The sequence below is a fragment of the Oncorhynchus tshawytscha genome, linkage group LG22 (genome assembly GCF_018296145.1).
Source record: "Oncorhynchus tshawytscha isolate Ot180627B linkage group LG22, Otsh_v2.0, whole genome shotgun sequence".
In the NCBI taxonomy this organism is placed as follows: domain Eukaryota; kingdom Metazoa; phylum Chordata; class Actinopteri; order Salmoniformes; family Salmonidae; genus Oncorhynchus; species Oncorhynchus tshawytscha.
Genome location: NC_056450.1, coordinates 36,156,977 through 36,175,500, shown reverse-complemented (window position 1 = coordinate 36,175,500; position 18,524 = coordinate 36,156,977). Strand labels below are relative to the sequence as shown.

General features: G+C 44.2%; 1 protein-coding gene across 7 annotated transcripts in view; it reads left to right on the top strand.

Annotated features, from left to right (window-relative positions):
* The window catches only part of LOC112235768 (protein NDRG3), a 56,629-nt gene that overhangs the window by 35,174 nt on the left and 2,931 nt on the right, over positions 1–18,524 (top strand). For 3 of the 7 annotated variants that reach the window (XM_042304138.1, XM_042304139.1, XM_042304136.1), the window contains 13 exons: positions 6,805–6,910; positions 7,284–7,404; positions 8,570–8,632; positions 8,782–8,842; positions 10,066–10,152; positions 10,262–10,318; positions 10,899–11,002; positions 11,100–11,165; positions 11,522–11,573; positions 11,790–11,837; positions 12,059–12,094; positions 12,317–12,368; positions 16,766–16,804. In XM_042304138.1, coding sequence (XP_042160072.1) covers positions 6,805–6,910; positions 7,284–7,404; positions 8,570–8,632; positions 8,782–8,842; positions 10,066–10,152; positions 10,262–10,318; positions 10,899–11,002; positions 11,100–11,165; positions 11,522–11,573; positions 11,790–11,837; positions 12,059–12,094; positions 12,317–12,368; positions 16,766–16,804 — 892 coding nt within the window. Of the gene's footprint in view, positions 1–6,804; positions 6,911–7,283; positions 7,405–8,569; positions 8,633–8,781; positions 8,843–10,065; positions 10,153–10,261; positions 10,319–10,898; positions 11,003–11,099; positions 11,166–11,521; positions 11,574–11,789; positions 11,838–12,058; positions 12,095–12,165; positions 12,228–12,316; positions 12,369–16,765; positions 16,805–18,524 lie in introns of all 7 variants that reach the window. The other 4 variants (XM_042304140.1, XM_042304137.1, XR_006079659.1 and 1 more) reach the window with 3 other exon arrangements.

Sequence of the window (18,524 nt, the reverse complement as noted above, 5' to 3'; positions counted from 1 at the left end):
GGGGTTGAGGAAAAGGGAAGGTCTCCTCTCTTAAAGATAGTCCTCCATCTCTTCATTCCCTGTGGTTGCAGAGATGGAATATGACACCGCTTGTTTTCCAGTCCTACTGGCTGTGTATTTTATGCAGCATGTCTGTGTGAGTGAGGGAGAGATTAGCCTAACCACCAGCTGGGACCATATTTATTTTTTAAATGGACGCTTCGCTTGCTTGTTGAGTCACTACCTGGTTCCACTGTGTGGACTGGTTCCTTCACTTCCTTCACTGCATTCAGTGTGGTCCTGCCTAGACTAAAACACAGACTCCTACCACACAATGGGTTAGGTTATCCATCTCTCCTCCCTGTGTCTCTTTCACCCCAGGCTACCGGGAGACGTTGCTTATTTATTTATTTATTTATTTATTTATTTTTGTTGAGAATTTCAAACCCACTACAACCACACATGGATACAGTACAATGCCATTAAAATCATTGAGGATGACACCAAAAAGTTTAAACGTATTCTATTGTGGTCCTCATGAAAATAAATGCAAACAAAATATACACGATTATAACATCAAAACAAAATGCTTCTCAAATTCATCTCAATAGGGAGGAAACCGTAAAAGGAATAAAATAGATTACCAAGTAACATTAATTGAAACAATTGTACTTTCTTTAAGCCTGTGCAGTTTTAAAGCATTTTGTCCATGAACCATTTCTTAAAACTCCCTAGCATAGGGATGGTTTTGATATGGTTTGGTACACTTCACTGAGAAGTTGGAAGAGTTTCTCACTTTGTGTTTGGAACCAAACAGGATGCATTCTGTCTTCCCTAAATGCAGAGAATGTTGTCGGAAACCACTTACTGACTTTAGTCAGTTGGCTGCTTAGGTTCTTTGCAATGGTCTCCTTTTCCTAATGTGAAACCAAGAGGGCAGCATCATCCACATACAGGAACAGAGGACATGAACAGGCAGAGTCCATGTCATTTAGGTAGAGTAACAAATCGATGACCCCAAAATGCTCATAGTTTATCTCCTTCGCGTCAGACGGTGTATAAGACAGTAGTTTTTTTTTTGGAATTGTTAGTTAGATTACTTGCTCGTTATTACTGCATTGTCGGAACTAGAAGCACAAGCATTTCGCTACACTCGCATTAACATCTGCTAACCATGTGTATGTGACAAATAAAATTTGATTTGATTTGATTTGCCCACATCCACCCTTTTGATCCTATCAGTTAGGTATGACGTCACCCATAATAAAGAGCTGTTGCCAAAACCAATTCTGTTCAGTTGGTACAACTAAATATCATGGTTCACACTATCAAATGCTTTTTGTATGTCAAGCATGAGCATAGCACAGAAGTTGCACTTTGTGTGAATTCAATTTCATGCTTGATAAAATCTGTCAAGTATAGCAAACACGTGTCAGTAGAATAGGATTGTGTAAAACCCAGACTGAAGGTCATATACAATGTTATGGTCATCATGTACTTTATGAGCAGGTCATGGAGTGCTCTTCCTAAAACATTTGACAAGACACTGAAGATTGACACTGGTCTGTATGTCCCTTGTTCAACTTGGCTTCCTTTCTTGTATAAAGGAACAACTCTGACATGTTTAAACTCTTGTGGTACCTTTCCATGTTGAATGGAAAGACTGTGTCTTTTTGCATGACGTCCAATAGGATTAGCAGCATCACATCGGAATCTAGCTGGGATCCAATTGTGTTCCTTTCTGTTTGTCGAGATCTTTAAACATCTTTGTAACAGTTGAAACCTCGTAAATGCAAACTGTCCTTTGTAGATGCCCTTGGCTGAATAATAGGTTTCAATAGGATGGTTTCCAAAGGGTCCAGAGTATTCTGGGAGTTGGTCAACAAGGTTGCTGGTAATGGTGGTGGAAAACGTTTGAATGTTTATCAGAACATCTGCCTCTCCTGCTGCTGAACCATCCTTGAATCCTTCTTCCTCATTTAGCATAAAGTGGCTCTACAAAACACCACCGACCATGATTATTGCCATGTTGCTTTTCTCTCTCTAATATGGAAAAGCATGATCCGTGTTGTCGTGGTAACCGATAGTGTTCAGCTTTTCTCTTTTAACTTGTTCCGTATTAAGTGCTTCCTCTAGGTCTGTCTTTGTTGTCGTTCAGAGGGGGTGAATGTTAGGCTTTTACCAATAAATACTAACTTTTAGGCTTCATCAAAACAAAAATAGTATGACTATTGTTTACACCTCAAACCCCCTCAAGTGCCACCACAGATCCACATGCCTCTTTGAGAAATGGGTCCAAACTTGCAGTGCTCTCTGAATGACACGATCTAGACCAAGGGTAGTAGGGCTGGGAATTGCCAGTGACCTCACAATTCTATATGTACTGCAACTCGATTTGGTGATTCGATGGTTCCGGACATATTGCTCACGATATGTCTGCTGCAGAGGGACAAGAGAGCCATGAGAAAATGATCTGTCATGGAAAGAAAAGGGCTGGTAACAAACTGGCTCCCTATTTAAAAAACTAGAGATTAAGCTATGAAGGAAAAACATGAGTTTTTCCTAGAGGTACTGCCAACTAGCGCAAAGATATTGTCAAAATGATACAATATATCATCAAAAATAATATATTTAATTTCCCCCCCATCACTAAGGGGTAGGCAACTATATTCAGACGAGGGACGATTTCTGTCTGCGTGGATAGTTGGGTGGCCGGAACATAAGTTATATTTATTTGCAGTGTACAAATTATAATTAACACTTTTTATTTGGATAGTCTGTCTATCTACTAACCCTAGCGCTAGCCTAACCTTTATCTTAACCCTAACCTAAACCCTTACCCTAACCCTTATTCTAACCGTAACCTTAGCAAGCAGTTGCTTGTCAACAGAGTCCATCTGTAGATGATCATACTATCTGGACTATCCAAACAAAGTGACTGAAAATAACAATTTCATAACTTGATCACATTGAGACACGATCACATTTTTTTTACAAAAAAGCCCATTCTTCTCAGGATACTGCTGCAGCAGGTCCCCTCTCCTCATCACATGACCCCTGATCTAGATGTAGCAGCCTGTTCTTCTCAGGATACTGCTGCAGCAGGTCCCCTCTCCTCATCACATGACCCCTGATCTAGATGTAGCAGCCTGTTCTTCTCAGGATACTGCTGCAGCAGGTCCCCTCTCCTCATCACATGACCCCTGATCTAGATGTAGCAGCCTGTTCTTCTCAGGATACTGCTGCAGCAGGTCCCCTCTCCTCATCACATGACCCCTGATCTAGATGTAGCAGCCTGTTCTTCTCAGGATACTGCTGCAGATGTAGCAGGTCCCTTCTCCTCATCACATGACCCCTGATCTAGATGTAGCAGCCTGTTCTTCTCAGGATACTTCTGCAGCAGGTCCCCTCTCCTCATCACATGACCCCTGATCTAGATGTAGCAGCCTGTTCTTCTCAGGATACTGCTGCAGCAGGTCCCTTCTCCTCATCACATGACCCCTCCATTGTGACCAGCCAGATATCAGCAGTGCACAGCCGCTCAACCGCTCAACCTTGTGCCAGGAATACATAAAAACAGTTGTTGGGACTGCTGCTGTTTTCAAAGCAACGATTACTTTGTTTTGTTTGGTCAAGGCCACCATTGACTCGGAAGCTATTTGAGGTCATTGACGTTTCAGAAGAAAAAGCTATGTTTTTTTTGTCTTTCTCTCAGGCTTCCATTTCATCTGGTAGATAAAAGCCCCAGGCTACAAAATATATATTTTTTTATCCTTCAGTTGTGGCAATTCTTGTCTACTGAAGCCTCTTTGATCAGAGTCGTCATATTCAACAGGGTTACAGGGGTCTGTATCAGGGACCAGGCTGAAGGCACCTCGCATGTATCCTCGTTCTCTCACAACGTTTCACACAGCCAAGCCCTTCAACCGCAGCTTCTATTTATACTCCTCCTCACCCAGATAGGAGTGTGACTCTGCCAGGTGTCAGCGCAGCTGAGGGAGGTATTTATACAGGCCTGGGTTGAACAACTACAATCCATATTGTATAGCTATTGTGTTTGCTTTTTGCAGACATGGCTGAATAGACAGGTTTAGCCTAATCTCTACCCCCTCCCAGAACCCATGGTGTTGAGTGTTGCTAAATGTTCTGGTGCCGTGGCTGATTCTGAACAGTTGTTTGAGAGGGCCTCATGTCTCAGCGTGGCGTCCTCCCATCCAGTTTAGATCTCTGACGCAGTAAGGCCCTCAAACCGCCGTCTCTGTGGTTGGAAGCTGCACCAATGGACAGAAGCTGAACACTGACATAGGCACACGCGTTTAGTAGGGTTCCTATATTTGGGTCTCTGCTTGTTTGTTGATTTTTCTCGCTAAAACTGACCACCACGCCATTATTGCTACCAGACTGAAACATGCCTCACACTAGGTTGTAGTAGCACTGTGCTTACTAGTAAACTATATGGTTGAATCACACCTCCTATATGCATTGCCTTCATTAACTTTTTGATGTTGATGTGTTCCTGTGTTGAATAAACGGCATATGTGAAAGAAGTTCTCTACCTACATGTACATACTATCTCAACTAACCGGTGCCCCCGCACATTGACTCTGTACCGGCACCCCCCTGTATATATATTGTATATTGTATATGAATATTGAATATATGAATATTGTATATTGTATTTGTATTTATATTTTTTTTACTGCTGCTCTTTAATTACTTGTTACTTTTATCTCTTATTCTTATTAATATTTTTTTAAACTGCACTCTTGGTTAGGGCCTTTTAAGTAAGAATTTCACTAAGGTCTACTACACCTGTTATATTCAGCATTTCACTGTAAGGTCTACTACACCTGTTATATTCAGCATTTCACTGTAAGGTCTACTACACCTGTTATATTCAGCATTTCACTGTTGTATTCAGCATTTCACTGTAGGTCTACTACACCTGTTATATTCAGCATTTCACTGTAAGGTCTACTACACCTGTTATATTCAGCATTTCACTGTAAGGTCTACTACACCTGTTATATTCAGCATTTCACTGTAAGGTCTACTACACCTGTTGTATTCAGCATTTCACTGTAAGGTCTACTACACCTGTTATATTCAGCATTTCACTGTAAGGTCTACTACACCTGTTGTATTCAGCATTTCACTGTAAGGTCTACTACACCTGTTATATTCAGCATTTCACTGTAAGGTCTACTACACCTGTTATATTCAGCATTTCACTGTAAGGTCTACTACACCTGTTGTATTCAGCTGTAAGGTCTACTACACCTGTATTCAGGTCTACTACACCTGTTATATTCAGCATTTCACTGTAAGGTCTACTGTTATATTCACCACTGTAAGGTCTACTACACCTGTTATATTCAGCATTTCACTGTAACTACACCTGTCTTTCACTACACCTGTTGTATTCAGCATTTCACTGTAAGGTCTACTACACCTGTTATATTCAGCATTTCACTGTAAGGTCTACTACACCTGTTGTATTCAGCATTTCACTGTAAGGTCTACTACACCTGTTATATTCAGCATTTCACTGTAAGGTCTACTACACCTGTTATATTCAGCATTTCACTGTAAGGTCTACTACACCTGTTATATTCAGCATTTCACTGTGAAGGTCTACTACACCTGTTATATTCAGCATTTCACTGTAAGGTCTACTACACCTGTTGTATTCAGCATTTCACTGTAAGGTCTACTACACCTGTTATATTCAGCATTTCACTGTAAGGTCTACTACACCTGTTGTATTCAGCATTTCACTGTAAGGTCTACTACACCTGTTATATTCAGCATTTCACTGTAAGGTCTACTACACCTGTTATATTCGGAGCATGTGACTAATAACATTTGATTTGAAGATGTGACCTGTTAAATGACATTTAATGTTGAATTAGCTTTAGGTCTAAGTGCTGTGGACGGACAGAGATTCCCATCCCCACATAATTAGATTAGCCAGACGTCAGATGATGTTATCTGTGAGACGAGACAGGTAGAGGGCCCTCTACATATCCACACATCTGCGTTGCGTGTGTGTGTATGGTGTGAGAGACTACAGTGTGCACATATGCGTCTGGTGTGGTGCGAACAGCACCTCCTGACATTAGCCGTGCCGCTCACATGCAGCGGTCATTGTGACCACAGAGATATGGGTCATGATGATCCAGCCAGTCAGTTTTCAATCTAGGTCATCCTCTAGGCTACCTGCTAAAGAGAACCCAGTTTTCATCATGACCTGCACATCCTGAAATGATTTTCTCTCTCCTGACACTAAGCCTTGCTGAGGAAGTGGTTTTCTGTCTCCTACTGACACTGAAAATCACTTCCTCAGCGAGGATGTCTCCTACTGGCACTTTGAAAATCACTTCCTCAGCGAGGATGTCTCCTACTGACACTGAAAATCACTTCCTCAGCGAGGATGTCTCCTACTGGCACTTTGAAAATCACTTCCTCAGCGAGGATGTCTCCTACTGACACTGAAAATCACTTCCTCAGCGAGGATGTCTCCTACTGGCACTTTGAAAATCACTTCCTGAGGGAGGATGTCTCCTACTGAAAATCACTTCCTCAGCGAGCCTAATTGTCAGTAGGAGACCGAAAATCACTTCCTCAGCAAGGATGTCTCCTACTGGCACTGAAAATCACTTCCTCAGCAAGGATGTCTCCTACTCCTACTATGAATAATGCATGTTTTCTTTCTCAAATCTGCACCTGAATTGTTTTATGACTGACTGGCACTAAAAGGCTGGCTCCTCTAAGCTCCACAGACACCGCCGGCCCTGACTCAAACCATGCTGTCTTGTGTTTCAGGAGCATGACATCGAGACCCCCCATGGTGTTCTGCACGTGACGATGAGGGGCACCCCCAAGGGCAATAGACCAGTCATCCTCACCTACCATGACATTGGTCTCAACCGTGAGTGTACACACATTCAGGGTCTCATTGGCCCAGCTAGGCTTTGAAATCTCTCCAAACACCAGTAAAATGCATAATATCACGGGTGAATTGTCATTAGAACAGCTGTAGAGATGTAAGAAACTGTAGGGTTGAAGGTAGAAAAGTCCTTGAGCATTGGAGATATGAGCCACTATGTCAGACTGGATTGCTCCAGCAGTTGGCTGCCTCATTGTTTCAGTATATTGTTTTGGTTGATTACTGGTATGGGATGGGATTTCTTGACACGCTCAATGTTACATTCAGTGTCGTCGTTTTTGTTAAATGTCTATTTGAGTAGGACCCATAAATGGGGTGACTTTTTAAACAGTGCTGCCCCCCCTCCCCCTTGCAGATAAGTCCTGTTTCAACACACTGTTCAACTTTGAAGACATGCAGGAGATCACATCCCACTTTGCTGTGGTTCATGTGGACGCCCCAGGACAGCAGGAGGGTGCTCCCCCATTCCCCACAGGGTAAGAGGCCAGTTCACTCAAGTCATCATCCTCAACATCATGTAATAATATCAACACAGTCATGATTGATATTGTTGACCTGAATAAATGGTGGCTATGTCGTCAGAGCCAGAGTAAACCATGAGGTCCTCTGGCTGCACCTACCCCCCCCACGCTGACCCTTCCCATGGCCCGCCTCCCCTTCCCCTGGCCCCGCCTCCCCTTCCTCTGTGTGAGTGAGTGAAAGGACCGTTTCAGACCAGGAGTCACATGGCCGGCCAGAACATGACATGGCTTTGGACTTTCATCAACTTGATAGGATGGTGTGCTGCTCCAGGTGTCTGGTAGTGTCTCTGGTCATCAGTCCATTTTAAAAAACTAAACAGAGAGTCTGTTTCAAATAACTAGTGCCAGTTACCTCACCAAGGCAGACCTATTGTACCTCAGTGATCCTGGTCCTACCGCTGTCTGTACCAGTACCCTACAAACTCATATGTGTGTCTGTCCCAGGTACCAGTACCCTACAAACCTATATGTCTGTCTGTCCCAGGTACCAGTACCCTACAAACCTATATGTCTGTCTGTCCCAGGTACCAGTACCCTACAAACCTATATGTCTGTCTGTCCCAGGTACCAGTACCCTACAAACCTATATGTCTGTCTGTCCCAGGTACCAGTACCCTACAAACCTATATGTCTGTCTGTCCCAGGTACCAGTACCCTACAAACCTATATGTCTGTCTGTCCCAGGTACCAGTACCCTACAAACCTATATGTCTGTCTGTCCCAGGTACCAGTACCCTACAAACCTATATGTCTGTCTGTCCCAGGTACCAACCCTACAAACCTATGTCTGTCTGTCCCAGGTACCAGTACCCTACAAACCTATATGTCTGTCTGTCCCAGGTACCAGTACCCTACAAACCTATATGTCTGTCTGTCCCAGGTACCAGTACCCTACAAACCTATATGTCTGTCTGTCCCAGGTACCAGTACCCTACAAACCTATATGTCTGTCTGTCCCAGGTACCAGTACCCTACAAACCTATATGTCTGTCTGTCCCAGGTACCAGTACCCTACAAACCTATATGTCTGTCTGTCCCAGGTACCAGTACCCTACAAACCTATATGTCTGTCTGTCCCAGGTACCAGTACCCTACAAACCTATATGTCTGTCTGTCCCAGGTACCAGTACCCTACCATGGATGAGCTGTCTGAGATGCTGCCTTCTGTCATGACTCAGCTGAAGTAAGTTCTCCTGCAGTGTTTCCATCATGGATGTAGAACCCTATATTGTCTATGGTTTCCATAACTACCTCTTACACTGTTGTTTATTGACTTTTTAATTGTTGTTACATCTTCATTGCGGCTTGTATTTTTCTCTCCCCTTTCCCCAGGGTGAACAGTGTGATTGGGATTGGAGTTGGCGCTGGAGCCTACATCCTATCCAGACTGGCTGTAAGTCCGCATTCCTCCTAGTCCTCCATATACCACATGAACTCCTGCGCACCCTGCTTGTTTCCAAACATATAACAAGATCATTTGTTAAGACAAATGTCTTCAAGTGATCATTTCAGATTTTGGCATTGATGACTTTTATCTGCTTCCGCAGAGTCAAATGAATGTGTGGATGCCATTTTTTTGCGTCTCTGTGTCCAGTATGAAGGAAGTTTGAGGTAGTTTCGCGAGACAGTGCTAGCTAGCGTAATGACTGGAAATCTATGGTATCTGCTAGCATCTGCACTACTCCGTCTGTCCTCTGTCTTCAATAATAACTGGGCTGAACAAGGATGAACAGAGCAGTCTCTATCGATCTCCACTAACAAAATAATTTTACTACTTCTTCAACATATAAGGGCATACTTTCACAAACTCTCTCTTTTCCTCTCTTGTTGTGTACATTCATTTCTTATGCGGTCTGTGTGTATCTAACCTAATGTCGCCGGTGTAAAAGTGTATCCATCTCGGTCCCAGCCAGAGAAAACAGACGGAATGGAATATGGTCATTGCAGTTAATTACCATAACGCAGCGCCCCACGTAGTTCTTTACTAGATTTCTCTCATGAAGGACTAGATTTCTCTCTAGAGAAGCGGCGCGTTGGGTTCACAAAAAAAATATATACGGAATAAAAATATATACGGAACATATTGTTGTTTCATGAGCTGAAGTAGAATTTTCCATACCATACCATTCCAAAATGCTTAATTGTTTACATACCTGTTAGTGAACATTTCTCCTTTGCCAATATAATCCATCCACCTGACAGGTGTGGCATATCAAGAAGCTGATTAAACGGCATGGTCATTACACAGATGCACCTTGTGTTGGGGACTGTAAAAGGCCACTCGAAAATATGTGGTTGTCACACAAGACTTCGCCAAAGATGTCTCAAAGTTTTTGAGGAAGCGTGTAATTGGCATGCTGTTCCACCAGTCCTGCATGCGGCAGGTAGCCAAGCGGTTAAAACCGTTGGACCAGTAACCGAGAGGTCGCTGGTTCGAAACCCCGAAATCGAAACCGACTAGGGGGGAAAATCTGTCTGTGCCCTTGAGAAAGGCACTTAACTCTACATTTGTGTGCTTCCCTGCTTCCTCTGCTGCTGGGCCCTGTCTGTGACTCCTTTGGTCCTCTGTTCCACACAGTACGGTCAGTACAGTAACCCCCTATCCTCTGTCTTCAGCTCAATGAGCCGGCCCTGGTTGAAGGTCTGGTCCTCATCAATGTGGACCCTTGTGCAAAGGGCTGGATGGACTGGGCTGCCTCCAAGGTAGGAATGTGCCCATACACACACACACACATTTCTATGCTAACTCTGTGCATTTTAGAGTCATACTAGATTGGCACCTTGGAACGTAATTATTTGTTCTTTGTTTTAGATGTCCGGTTGGACCAGCAACCTGGTGGACATAGTGATGGCCCACCACTTCAGTGATGTGAGTCAGAGGGCTGTCTGGAAGGGTGGGAGACTGGGATGGGACAGAGGGAAAGTGAGTCAGGGGGCTGTCTGGAAGGGTGGGAGACTGGGATGGGACAGAGGGAAAGTCAGTGTCTGAAGTCTGGGATGGGACAGGGCTGTCTGGAAGGGTGGGAGACTGGGATGGGACAGAGGGAAAGTGAGTCAGAGGGCTGTCTGGAAGGGTGGGAGACTTTGATGGGACAGAGGGAAAGTGAGTCAGAGGGCTGTCTGGAAGGGTGGGAGACTGGGATGGGACAGAGGGAAAGTGAGTCAGAGGGCTGTCTGGAAGGGTGGGAGACTGGGATGGGACAGAGGGAAAGTGAGTCAGAGGGCTGTCTGGAAGGGTGGGAGACTGGGATGGGACAGAGGGAAAGGGCTATGCAGACTTTTCTGACGTGCAAACTGATATTTCATCTCAGAATAAGTTAATGGTTTAGTTAAGGATCTGTTTCTGGCGAGTCCGTTCGAAAGGTCTTGATAGCCCTGTCCAGGGGCAGAGCATACTGGCTGAATACGGTGGGTGGTTGAAAGTGACGTAACAATCTTTGCCCCCTGAGGATGAGCTGTCTGACAACCAGGAGATCACCCAGACGTATCGGCTGCACATCTCCCAGGATATCAACCAGGAAAACCTGGCCCTCTTCTGCAATGCCTACAACAGGTACAGTACTGTACATAGAACCCCAAGAATAACTGGCTGTCCATTTTGGGTAGAAATTATAGATGGGTTGATTTGGTTCATCTATTTGTTATGACAGCCGTCGGGACTTGGAGATTGAGAGGCCTGTCACCGGTCTGACTGACGACACGGTGAACACACTGACGTATGTAAACATGCTGCAGACTGTATTACTGCAGCTCCGTCTTATTGCCGTTGGACTGTATGTTTTGTATGTGAGTTGTTTTTTTTTTATAAATTGACTGGTTCGAGCCCTGAATGCTGATTTGGCTGACAGCTGTGGTATATCAGACCATATTCCACAGGTATAAATAGAATAAAAAGTATTTTTACTGCTATAATTACGTTAGTAACCAGTTTTTATATAGCAATAAGGCACCTCGGGCGGTTTGTGGTATCTGACCAATATACCACGGCTAAGGGCTGTGTCCAGGCACTCCGCGTTGCGTCGTGCTTTTAAAACAGCCCTTAACCGGTTTTCCCTCCTGTCTCTCCATCCAGATGCACTTCTCTGCTGGTGGTTGGTGACACGTCCCCGGCTGTCGATGCAGTGGTGGGTGCCCACTTTATCTCCATGGCAACACAGTAGCGAATAAGCCAGAGGGTCTGATTCCAATACAAAGTATCAACCCCCATCAGGGACAGTGTGTTCAGTCTATAGAGACGGGGGTTGAGGTCACTAGACGTAACCTTTCTGAATAGGAGGGGCCAGACTGAACCCTGTCTAAACTGCTGTTGTATCTCATCCATCTTCTTTTCTCGTTTACAGGTTGAATGCAACTCGAGGTTAAATCCAACCAAAACAACCCTTCTTAAGGTGTGTTCAGTTACTCTTTTGTTGTTAGAAATAGGAGTGGTAATGCTATGTGGTCCCTGCTGTTCTGCTCTTTAGTAATGCACACGATCTGAATGGTACTTAGAGGTTCAGCATTCTTCCATGTGTTCATAGGCCAGTGAATGTTAAGGTGTTTTGACTAACGGCATGGTCCTGTCTGTGAGATTCTCCACTCTGGTCATGCTCTGGTTACTTCCCTATAGATGCAAGACTGTGGCGGGCTTCCTCAGGTCATCCAGGTGAGTCATTAACTAGTTTTGTGTTTGTCTTAAACTACACTTAAGTGGTCCTCTGTAACTCCGTTGTTTAGAGAATGGCGCTTGCTTTGCCAGGACCGTGAGTTTGATTCGCGGCACCACCCGTACGTAGAAGGTATGCATTACTGTAAGTCGCTTGGGATGAAAGCTTCTGATTTATATCTCAACTGTTACTTCATTCAGTTTTCTGTTTGTGTCTTACAGCCGGGTAAACTCGCGGAGGCCTTCAAATACTTTATCCAGGGAATGGGTTACAGTGAGTACTGCTCCGTTTCCTTCTCCTTCAGTCGTCTCTGGTGTCAGACTTGGGTTTTTTTCATGTCCTGGTTGTATCAGTCTGTTCCATGTCCTGTTTACTGAAGTCCACCTCTTATCTCAGAATGAGACCTCCGTCCAACTGATATCCCATAGAATGTGACCATTTCAGGCAGCAGCCCTCCCATGTGGGCATCACACACAGACACACACAGAAGATACTCTTATCCAGAGTGACTTACAGTAACCGCTGGTAACCGCTAGGCTACCAGCCACACACACATTTATGCTAATGTAGCATTCGTGTAGCACTTCAAGAATACAGCGGAACCCCAGTATCTACAAAACCACATGTACTGGATGTCCAAGGATGACAAACCATTACTGGTAACTGACGAGGGAACTAACCTCAAGCTAACCTTGTCTCCTTTCTGTTTGCAGTGACTTTTAACAATGGGTGTAAGTAGTGTGATGCTGAGTAAATAAATGACGTGCAGCATGGTCTTCCCTTGAACATGCACTACATTTGCCAAAAGTATGTGGACACCCCTTCAAATTAGCATATATAACTATATGAGCCACACACGTTGCTGACAGGTGTATAAAATCGAACACACAGCCATGCAATCTCCATAGACAAATAGTCAGTAGAAGAACTCAGTGATCTTCAAAGTGGCACGTCAAAGGATGCCACCTTTCCAACAATTCAGTTCGTCACATTTCTGTCCTGCTAGAGCTGCCCCGGTCAACTGTAAGTACTGTTATTGTGAAGTGGAAACGTTTAGGAGCAGCAACGGCTCAGCCTCAAAGTGGTAGGCCACACAAGCTCACAGAACGGATCCGCCGAGTGCTTAAGCATGTAGCGTGTAAAAATCGTATGCCTTCGGTTGCAACACTAACTACAGAGTCCAATCTGCCTCTGGAAGCAACATCAGCACAATAACTGTTCATCTGGAGCTTCATGAAATGGATTTCCATGGCCAAAGAGCTGCACACAAGCCTAAGATCACCATGCGCAATGCCAAGCATCGGCTGGAGGGGGGTAAAGTTCACCACCATTGGACTCGAGCAGTGGAAACGCATTCTCTGGCGTGATGAATCATGCTTCACCATCTGGCAGTCCGACGGACGAATCTGGGTTTGGCGAATGCCAGGAGAACACTACCTACCTAAATGTGTAGTGCCAACTGGGAAGTTTGGTGGAGGAGGAATACTTGTCTGGGGCTTGTTTTTCATGGTTCGGGCTAGGCCCCTTAGTTCCAGTGAAGGGAAATATTAATGCTACAGCATACAATGACAATTAGACCAGGGATCATAAACTAGATCCAGCTGTGGGCCAATTTTTTATTTCTTGAGCGGATGGTCGGGGGACCGGAACATAATTACTAATCATTTGTAGACTTTAAATTGACCGCAAGAAGATCAAATATATATATTTGACTAAAACAATAATTTCAAACATTGCTTACTTTTTGTCTCTCTCTTGTGCTTGGGAATACTTGGAAACAGATTTTTTTTTTTTTTATGAAAATCACTTGGAGATGATTTCCTGGTGTCTTTACAGTATTTTATGTCCAACAATGAAAATTCTACACCAGAAAACTCGGGGGTCAAATAAAAACACAGCGGGCCAAATTCGGGCCCACGGCCTGCCAGTTGGGGAAGCCTTTTCGTGACGATTCTGTGCTTCCAACTTTGTGGCAACAGTTGGGGGAAGGCCCTTCCCTGGTTCAGCAGGACAACGCCCCCGTGCACAAAGTGAAGTCCATACAGAAATGATTTGTCGAGATTGGTGTGGAAGAACTTGATTGGCCTGCACAGAGCCCTGACCTCAACCCCATCGAACACCTTTGGAACGCTGAATGCGAGCCAGGCCTTTATCGCCCAACATCAGTGCCCGACCTCACTAATACTCATGGCTGAATGGAAGCAATGTTCCAACATCTAGTGGAAAGCCTTGCCAGACGAGTGGAGGCTGTTATAGCAGCAAAGGGGGGACCAACTCCATATTAATGCCCATGATTTTGGAATTAGATGTTTGATGAGCACATACTTTTGGCAATGTAATATACCTTGGTGTGTGGGATGATCTGTAACACACACCCGACAATGGTTCCTTCCCCCAGGTCTTAAGATGCAGTGCCCTAAACAGGGAGGGTGTTTACAGGCCTACCTTTTAAAGGTGTGGTTCATTTAGGCCTGCTGAGAGCTGATCTGGCTTGTTGAATAATCATCATATTAGAAACAGACCACGTATTGGCCACTGTATCTTAGAACGGACTAATTCCATTGGCTGTCTTTGATCACTTTGACATACTTGAATCTCTTTTTTCTTTTTTTTTCCTGCGCTTCAAAATGTTTATTTTGTTCATATAAACATTTAAAGGTTTGAGTTGCTAGCTCACAGAGGGGAAAATGTAAGGTGTTAGGGAGGTCAGAGTAAAAGCTGCTTGACTATTACAATGGTCTCAATGAGTTTTTGTTGTTCTCCCTCTGGAGTCTTCATCTGAACATTAAGCCTTCTGTACCTGTGTAAACCTCACTGGCAAAACCCTGCACCCCCTTCCACCCCTTGTCTGGCTGGCCCTCACCATCCTCACCCCTGGCCCTCTCCCCATGACCCCTGCCCTTCACCTACCCTCCCCTGGTCCTCACCCCTCCAGTGAGGGCTGACCTGAGGCTCCAGTGGTTCTCCAGGTATGGTAATGTCAGTGGCAGATTAGTGTTCTCATTAAAGGCTGCTCTTAAGCTCCACAGCATGGCCTGACCCCCTGCCCTGGGGACCTGTCTGGAATCCTGTGAGCCCTGCCCCCCTGCCCTGGGAACCTGTCTGGAATCCCGTGAGCCCTGACCCCCTGCCCTGGGAACCTGTCTGGAATCCCGTGAGCCCTGACCCCCTGCCCTGGGAACCTGTCTGGAAGCCCTGAGCCGCCTGGCCAGCCTGTTGTGCTCTGCTCTGCTGGAAATGTGCTGCTTGGGTTTGTTCTGCTACTGCAGGGACACTCGCATGGTGCTGCTGGAGGGTAATGTCAGGAGAGCAGGGCCTCAAGAGAACCATGCCGCCTCCGCACAGCACTGTGGGAAGGAAGATCTGTCGTTGCCTTATTCCAAATCCTACCCTGTGAGGGTGACCCTTGATGTTTTGTCTGCAACAAGTGACTACAGAGGCACTCCAAGCGGCACCCTAGGGGCTGGCCCGGGGTTAGTTTTGGATTGAGTGTTGGTTCATCCCACGCCCCCTCATTCTTCCACCTCTTGGAGGTCTGTTTTCCTGCTTGAAGAGTTATTCTGGATACCCATCCTAGTTATTGAAATGAACTAGAATTTTCAATGGAATACAGTATAGCTTGAAAAAACCATTTTCACTCATCAAACCCTTGATAGCCCTCCTTTCTGTTGTTTTTCTTGTGAACCCTGTCTCTGTTGAGGTGTTAAGAATGGTGGTTTCCTCGCCATCTGAGCGTTCACACGCGTTATGCTCTTCGTCCACACCAAGCAATAGCACGTTTGAGACAGTACCTTCCCTTTCTGAGAATACCTAAACATTGAAACAGTTGGGGACATTGTGAGCTTTCACAAACACATAATTGTGGCATACTGTAGGAGGTTTGTAACTCTGTAGCGTTCAGGTTGCGCCTTCTGTCAGGTGGCTCATCCCAGAAGATCAGCATTGTGTTGAAAGGAAAGCAATAAGCTAGCAGGAGATTGGTTTGAGTGTGAATAGATGAGCAGTAGAGCTGGGATGAAAATGATCGACACCGACGATCATTACCACAACCAATTTACTGACACGGATAATCACGATAAATACTAGAGAAATGTGAAGTTTTAAGGAAATACGTTTGCTAATGGTACAATTGATAGTAACAACATTCAAAGTAGTAGTAGTAGTGCTAATGGTATGGTAATATATAAAAGGTTATCGCCCAGCTTTACTGAACAGTCAAGTGCTCATCGAGGCCCTGTTTGAATGGTTACTTTAGCACAGAAGACTGTAGTTCAGTTGGGAAATGATTGCAGTCGGGGGGGAACTCATTAAACTAACTCAACTGGATCAGACAATGTACTCATGAAGCACATCTTGGCTCAACATTCTCTTCAGGTAATCTCAGGGCCACAGGTGACATTCCCTTTTAGATTGACAGAACAGTAAGAAAGCCTTCTGGCTATTTTCACAACTGTCAGAGATTTACTGAAAATTCATGTAAAAGTCGATGGTGCTAGAATGAACTATACACGGTGCTGCTTCAAGTGTCTCCGAGGTATAGCTGTAGGACACCATGTTTCTTTTCAGATCTTTTGTGAAGACAGCGCATTAATCTGACAGTCTCTCTCTGTACCCCTTCCTTTATTTCTTCCCTCCTTCCTTCCGTTCTGCCCGTCCGTCAATGCTAACAGTCCCTCATGTACTGCTTAGCCACGTAAGCAGTGAATCAGGTACCAGGGCCATAGGTAGCAGCCTTGGCTGCGCCAGCCTGCCCTCTCTACCTCCAGTACGCTACTCCCCCTAACCCTGTTTGCCCATCGCTGGTAGTCACTTTTTAGGCATCTTCTCAAGTCTGAGATTTGAAGCATGTGGTCAACTTTATTCTTTTTTTAAGATTCCTTTGTCTCACTAAATGTGTGGTTTGAGAGGGCGTGGATGTTTTTATGTGATGTCTATCAGGTAACATGGTTGTCTTCTGTCTGTTCATGTCTTTTTGTTATTTTTCTCTTCTGAACAGATCTCAAATCTCTTGTGCATGCTGCATAATCATATTGGCCTTTCCCATTTATTCATTTTTTCTCCAACAGTAAAAATGAATTGGAACTTGACCTGATCAGGCAATCTCGTTTTCTTTATGGGAGAATAATGAACACACTGAGGGATTCTGCAGACATTTCAGACCCCAACCACTTTAATGAGATGCATATGCAGTACCAGTCAAAAGTTTGGACACACCTACTCATTCCGGGGTTTTTCTTAATTTATTACTATTTTTTACATTGTAGAATATTAGTGAAAACATCAAAATATGAAATAACACATATGTATTGTATTTTACCTTTATTTAACTAGGCAAGTCAGTTAAGAACAAATTCTTATTTACAATGACTGACGACGCTGGGCCAATTGTGCGCCGCCCTATGGGACTCCCAATCACGGCCGGTTGTGATCCAGCCTGGAATCGAACCAGGGTCTGTAGTGACGCCTCTAGCACTGAGATGCAGTGCCTTAGACCGCTGCGCCACTCTGGAGCCCACATATGGAATCATGTAGCAAAAAAGTGTTAAACAAATCCAAATATATTTTATTTTTGAGATTCTTCAAAGTAGCCACCCTTTGCCTTGATGACAGCTTTGCACACTCTTGGCATTCTCTCAACCAGCTTCATGAGGTAGTCACCTGGAATGCATTTCCATTAACAGGTGTGCCTTGTTAAAAGTTAATTTGTGGAATTTCTTAATGTGTTTGAGACAGTAAGTTGTGGTATACAGAAGATAAACCTATTTGGTATAAGACCAAGTCCATATTATGACAAGAACAGTTCAAATAAGCAAAGGGAAATGACAATCCATCATTACTTTAAGACATGAAGGTCGAGAGAATGCCAAGAGTGTGCAAAGCTGTCATCAAGGCAAAGGGTGGCTACTTTGAAGAATTTCAAATATAAAATATATTTTGATTTGTTTAACACCTTTTTTTGGTTACTACATGATTCCATATGTGTCATTTCATAGTTTTGATGTCTTCACTGTTATTCTACAATGTAGAAAATAGTAAAAATAAAAACCCTTGAATGAGTAGCTGTGTTCAAAACTGTTTTGACTGTACAAACAGTACTTTCTGAAATACAGTGAAATTCCAAGTATTCCTGCTTCACTGATATCAATCTCCTTAGAAGGCAGTGTAGCTAGCATGAGCTGAACACTACAAGGTGATCTGGTTATTAGCTGTTTAGAGATTTCATTATTCTCCCTGGGCTCCAGTCCACCCCATCTTAAATTGGGAATGTTGATGCAATAATGATTGTGGTATGATTACCAGGGGCCTCATTTACAAACATTGCGCATGAACAGAATATACCCCAACACATTTATAAAAACTGAACTTATCCTCCTGCAAACTTCAGACCATGAGTACGCACACGTTCTAGTGGTTGAAGTATTGCATTGC